The sequence below is a fragment of the Chrysochloris asiatica genome, unplaced genomic scaffold (genome assembly GCF_000296735.1).
Source record: "Chrysochloris asiatica unplaced genomic scaffold, ChrAsi1.0 scaffold00145, whole genome shotgun sequence".
In the NCBI taxonomy this organism is placed as follows: Eukaryota; Metazoa; Chordata; class Mammalia; order Afrosoricida; family Chrysochloridae; genus Chrysochloris; species Chrysochloris asiatica.
In genome coordinates, this window is record NW_006408663.1 from 1,645,641 (window position 1) to 1,652,029 (window position 6,389).

The 6,389-nt window shown below is 40.3% G+C and overlaps 1 protein-coding gene across 5 annotated transcripts in view; it reads right to left on the reverse strand.

The window, feature by feature from the left end:
- SSBP2 (single-stranded DNA binding protein 2) overlaps positions 1-6,389 on the reverse strand; it is a 464,724-nt gene that overhangs the window by 307,381 nt on the left and 150,954 nt on the right. For all 5 annotated transcript variants that reach the window (XM_006870594.1, XM_006870591.1, XM_006870592.1 and 2 more), the window contains exon 3: positions 3,083-3,144. In XM_006870594.1, coding sequence (XP_006870656.1) covers positions 3,083-3,144 — 62 coding nt within the window. The remainder of the gene's footprint in view (positions 1-3,082; positions 3,145-6,389) is intronic.

Genomic DNA, 6,389 nt, shown 5'->3' on the forward strand with positions numbered 1-6,389 from the left:
TTCAATAACGAAAGTCAAGGCTTGAATTTTTTCTTCAGTTCCCCCAGCTTGAGAAATGCTGACCGTGTTCTTCCTTTTCAGTTTTCTGACTCCAGATCTTTGCACATTTTGTTGTAATATTTGGCTTTATCTTCTTGAGCTGATCTTTGAAATTTTTTGTTCAGCTCTAGGACCTCCTCATTTCTTCTATTTGCTTTAGCAACACTATGCTGGAGAGTAAGTTTTAGTGTCTCTTCTGACATCCATTTACACGTTTTCCTTCTTTCTTGTCTTCTCAATGACTTTTTGCTTTCTTCATGTATGATGTTCTTGATGTCATCTCACAACTCTTTTGGTCTTCGGTCTTTAGTGTTTAATGTATCAAATCTGTTCTTCAGGTGATCTCTAAATTCAGGTGGGATATATTCAAGGTCATATTTTGGCTCTCATGGACTTGTTTTCATTTTCTTAAGCTTCAGTTTGAATTGCATATGAGTAATTGATGGTCTGTTCCACAGTCTGCCCATGGCCTTGTTTTTGCTGATGATGTGGAGCTTTTCCATCGTCTATTTCTACAGATGTATTCAATTTGATTTCGATGTATTTCATCTGGCGAGGTCCATGTGTATAGTCATCTCTCATGCTGTCTAAAGAAGGTATTTGAAACGAACAAATCATTGATTTTGCAGAATTCTATCGTGCATTCTCCAACATCATGTCTATCATCAAGGCCATATTTTCCAACTACTGATCCTTCCTCTTTGCTCCAAACCTTTGCATTCCAATCACCAGTAACGATCAATACATTTTGACTGCATATTTGATCGATTTCATACTGAGGAAGTTGGTAGGACTCTTCTATTTCATCCTCACTGGCTTTAGTGGTTGGTGTGTAAGTTTGAATAATAGTGGTATTAACTGGGCTTCCCTGTAGGTGCATGGATATTATCCTATCACAGACAGTGTTGTACCTCATGACTGATCTGGATATGTTCTTTATGACAATGAATGCAACAGCATTCCTCTTCAATTTGTCATTCTCAGCATAGTAAACCATGTGGTTGTCAGATTCAAAATAGCTAATACCAGTCCATTTCAGCTCACTAATGCCTAAGATATCAATGTTTAGACGTTCCATTTCATTTTGACAACTTCCAATTTTCCCAGATTCATACTTCGTACATTCCATGTTCTGATTTTCAATGATGTTTACAGCTGTCTCTCTTCATTTTTAGGTGTACCCCATCAGCAAATGAAGGTCCCATGGGCTTTTCTCCCACGGGCTTTACACCATTCCCATCATCAAGGGCAGCTCTTCCCCAGTTGCATTTTGAGTGTCTTCCAACCTGAGGGGCTCATTTTCAAGCACTATATCTGGCAGGGTTTCTCTACTATTCATACGGTTTTCAGTGACTAAATATTCGGAAGTAGTTCGTCATTCTTTCTTCCTAGTCTGTCTTCGTCTAGAAACTCATCTGTCCACCTGTCCACCATGGGTGATCCTGCTGGTATTTAAAATATTGGTGGCATAGTTTTCAGAATCACAGCAACTCACAAGCCAGCCCAGTACGACAAAGTGACAGACAAGTGGTGGCAGTTCGGTTTTAAGTGGAAACTTGAGTCTTACATTAGTACACGAAATGGAGCCCCAGTGGCGCTTTAGGTTAAAAAGCATTGGAGTGCTAAACCATAGGCTAGCAGTTCAAACCCACCAGGCACTGGATGGGAGGTAGTTGAGGTTTTCTGTTCCCGTAAAGATTCCCAGTCTATTAGGCATCACTATGAGTCAGACCAACTTAATAGCAGTTGATTTTGGTTTAGTGTAAGAAAAGTCTCAAATCTTTTTCAAATACTTAAAAGCTACACATGTAGCAACTAAAGGTAATTGTGATAAAGAAACTGTTGTCAGTAGGGGTTGGTTCAGACCCCTGGTGTGGCACTGGAGGATAAACACTGGACTGCTAACCAAAAGGTCAACAGTTCAAACCCACCAGCTACTCCTTAGGGACCCTATACAGGTTCACTATGAGTCAGAACCACCCTGATGGCACTTAACAGCAGCAACAAAAGGCAAGTAGGAGGTGTCTGTATTGAATGTTCATAACCAAGGGATTGCCTGTATTTTTTTTCACTGCTTATTAAGTTGTTTTCCTCAGTAAATTATTATCACCAGGAGGAAAGACGTGTGTAGGTTTCATTCACTGGTGTTTCCCTAGTATCTAGCATAGTGGTTAGCATACAAGAAACTCAGTGTTTGTTGACAGAACAATACATAAATGTCATTCGATTTGCATGGGAAAATATGCTCAGAACCACAGGAGTAAATAAAAATTAAAAATACCACAACCACAACATAGCAGAAAATTAAAGGTATAAAAGGTACATTTCAAGTCAAAGCAAATAAAACCATCCAATTAGTTAAGTATCTACTGAGCACTGTAACAAGCAATCGTCTTTCATAAATACGCTTTTCTATCTCAAGAGAATGAAAATAAACACATTTCAGTATCTGTTCATTTGCAACCTTTTCCCGCCTGGTTCTTGGGGGTGTTTCACTTGATGAGGTGCTGATACTTCTGAACAGGATTGACCTATTACCGAACATGTACTCATCTTATTCACCTGAGCTACTTCTCCCACTCCCCACCCCTCCAAGAAGAAAGGCAAGGGTTCAAAGGAAGAACTGGAAGACAGTATGCTAAAATGTGTAATTATCTATACACTGGTCTGGGATTATGGCAACTTGTTAGCCCACTTTGCAGACAGCTGACCTTAGAGCTAAACAGTCAAACAGCCTGTTTGGACACAAGAAAGTGTCACCATTACTTGGTGGCCGTAAGATGAGAAAAGAATCACAGGAAAAGCTGAAGATTCTATACACTGATCACTATTCCAATTTCAGTCAGTTGTAGTATCTTGAAGTCAAATAACAGCAATGCTGGCTTTGAGGTGGTTTTGTTGTTTTTAAGTATGACTTTGCAGAAAATACTTTTGGAAAATAAGAAAGAATAAAATGGAAGCATAAAATCATAAACAGGTACCATGCAGGCCTACTGGAATGTATCAGTTCTGTAGTAAAAATGAAATAAAAGAAGATACTTACCACCACCAAGAATGTAAGAATCCTGGTGGTTCCCCCAATGTGATGTTTTTTTCCCATCTTATCTAAAATGAATAAAAGAGATATTAAATAGTTTTCTAATAATACTTTCTTCCACACATATACAAAGCAATGTGTTCCAATGTGAAATATTAAGGCAGTACCAAAGTTTGTCATCACTATCACATTATCCTTTACTCATGTTTTACAAGTACTCATTTTACATAGTAATTTAAGGACAAGATTAGTCTAGGAGAGAAGCAGCCTACCATAATTATCCTGAATTTGCTTCCCACTGTGCCAGTAATTAAGCTATTGTATCTTGGCTGCAAATCAATCCTACATTTGGAATGTTGAGGCTCTGTACACTACATTTGGAATGTTGAGGCTCTGTACACTACATTTGTGCTTTGTCAGCTGACTTCCTGTTGGCTCCATAAACTAAGAGAGGCTCTAAAAGGAGACTTCGTTGTTGTTAAGACTCACAGAAGGGTTTCGAGGGAGTGGCTGGTGGGTTTGAACCACTAACCTTGTTCTTAGCAGTCCACACCAGGACTCAAGAGGGAGACCAGAAGTAGGAAAAGGGAAGAAGAAACTTGTTCCTTCCTGTTAGATTGAGTTCCTGCCAGGGTTGCCTAGCAACAATGATTCAGCCCAACAGTAACTGCTGGTGACAAGACACACTACCTTTTTTCCATACCACCTGAACCTGCCTCTTCATGCCCTGTGAGATGTACCAGCACAATTGGGAACAAGCCTCTTTTATTGAGCTCTGGATGTACCAGCACCAGCTCAGCAGCTCTCCTTAGAGGTCTAAGACCAAGTAGGTTTCTCCTCCAATAATGTGATAATCACAACCTCTTCCTTTTGGTCTCTCAGCCTTACTGACTGGTTCCTGCAACTAATAATCTCATGTTACCTCACTGTCTCACTTTGCTTTTTTACCTGTCTACCTATTTCACTACATTACATTCTCTCTATGGAAATATTGAGTGTGGTTTTAATGATCATATCTGGATCCTGGCTGATGCATCACCTTTACCCCAACAAAAATGTGTTCCTTGTAAGCAGAATGAGTATGGGCTTAAACTTTGGCTTCACTACTCACTAACTGTGGGAATTTGAGAAAGTAAAGCTCGCCTGTGCCTCAGTGTCCTCATCTATAATACTGGGATAATAACAACTAACTACCTCATAGGGTTGGGGTCCCTGTGTGGCTCTGCAAGTTAAGGCACTGGACTGCAAAGTTGGTTTAAACCACAAGATCAGCAGTTCAAGCTCACCAGCTGCTCCTCAGAAACCCTATACAGGGTCATCGGAACCAACTAGACAGCACTTAGCTACAGCAACAACCTCATAGGGTTATTGTGAAAGATAAACGGATTAATGTAAGAAAATACTTTTAAAAACTACCTGGCATGTAGCTAAATGCTCAACAAGTACGAGCTGTGATTAGTTTTCCTTTACCTAACAAAGCATCTCTCAAAAAATACATTCTATTAGCACTGACTGTCATTATTTTTGCTGTGACGTGCCACTGAAATGGTTCCAACTCACAGAGACCTTGTATGGGGTTTCCAAGGAGTGGCTGGTGGATTTGAACCACCGACCTTGCAGTTAGCCAGTCCAGAGCTTAACCTCCATCACCACACCAGAACTATAGCACCGTCATTAGCACTCACACAATTATAGTGATCCCCCACGTAAAAACAGGCAAGTACTGGAGGATGTGTCAAGTAATTGTAACTTACAAATCAGAGTAAAAGTGTAAACAGTCTGGTAGATATGGTTAGGTGATGCACAATGAACACAATATTGTATGATAAAATAAGTTTCAATGGTTCAAAGTTTTGTATTTTATAAGATATTGACCATTCACAAAATGTAAAATGCTAAAGGAAATATAAAATCAGTGTACATACTAGAAAAATGACTTCACATAATTGTTTAGTAAACATCAGGTTTCAGTGGTGGCGCAGTGGTTACGAATCAGGCTGCTAACCTCAAGGTCGGCAGTTCGAAACTATCAGCTTTTCCACGGGAGAAAGATGAGGCTTTCTGCTCCCGTAAAGATTTGCAGCCTCGGAAACCCTGTGCAGGGTCACTATGAGTCAGAACCGACTCCATGGTACTTAACAACAATAACAACAACAAGCCCTACATTTATTAATGTAGTCTGAAATTATTTTTTACTGTTGTTGTTATTAAGTGCCATCAAGTCGGTTCCTCCCCATAGCGAACCTGTATAGAATTTCTGAGGAGCAGCTGATGAGCTTGAACCGAAAACCTTGTGGTTCAAACAGACTTTGCAGTCTGGTGCATTAGCCTGGTGCATTATGTTAAGATAATTGAAAAGTACACCCAAAACAGGATAATAGAAACAATACATGTGACTAGGGAAAAGAGCAAACAAAGTTGGAACTAACGAAAAATGCTCTAGTATCCTGGTATAAATGGGCGACCCATACAAAAATTAATCATTTAAACAGAAAAATTAAGTTCCCAATTAGTTTTTTTTTGTTTTTTTGTTTTTAACTACTCAGGCATATATAATAATTTACATCTCTAAAGGGCACATTCTGCAAGTCTGCTCCTGGCCACCAGTTCTTAGTCCTTCTCTTCTTAGTTGATGAATCTAGAGTCCTCAGCCACGCCCCATCTCCATGCCTCAATCTCTGCCTCCATCTCTGGCGCTGCTGCTTCTCTGGATAAGGTTCCACACTCTGCTTGTGCACTTCTCTCTTGATGGTCCTAGGGTCCTCTGTTTCTAGACTGTAAGATTTCCCAATCCCCTTTTTTTGTTACAAAACTTCTACCTTTACAAGTGTGACAGTCGCGATTAGTCATGATAGCAGTTATTCACTATTGAATCTTATCCCCATCTCCTTTCCACCAGACCCATCTAGACAAGATGATAGCTATTCAGAGGGGACTCTTTCTTTCTCCCCACCCTCTTAAACTAAGCTCCCTCTTGAAACCTTGTAAGCCAGTCACTTCGTGCCTTTATTGCCCCCTCATTTTAGGTAGCCAATGTCTAAGTTGCCCATTCCTATCCACCCTGTGTACAGAGTGGATTGAAACTTAATTTGAAGACTCTGTCCCTCTCTGTTGGTATTTAGAGTAACTACCGCTCTGAGTAGGAGGTCTGGTAGCGTAGTGGTTACGAATCGGGCTGCAAACCTTAAGGTCAACAGTTCGAAACTACCAGGCGCTCTGTGGGAGAAAGATGAGGCTTTCTACTCCCGTAAGGATTTATACCCTCGGAAACCCTGTACAGGGTCGCTATGGGTCGGAACCGACTCGACGGCAC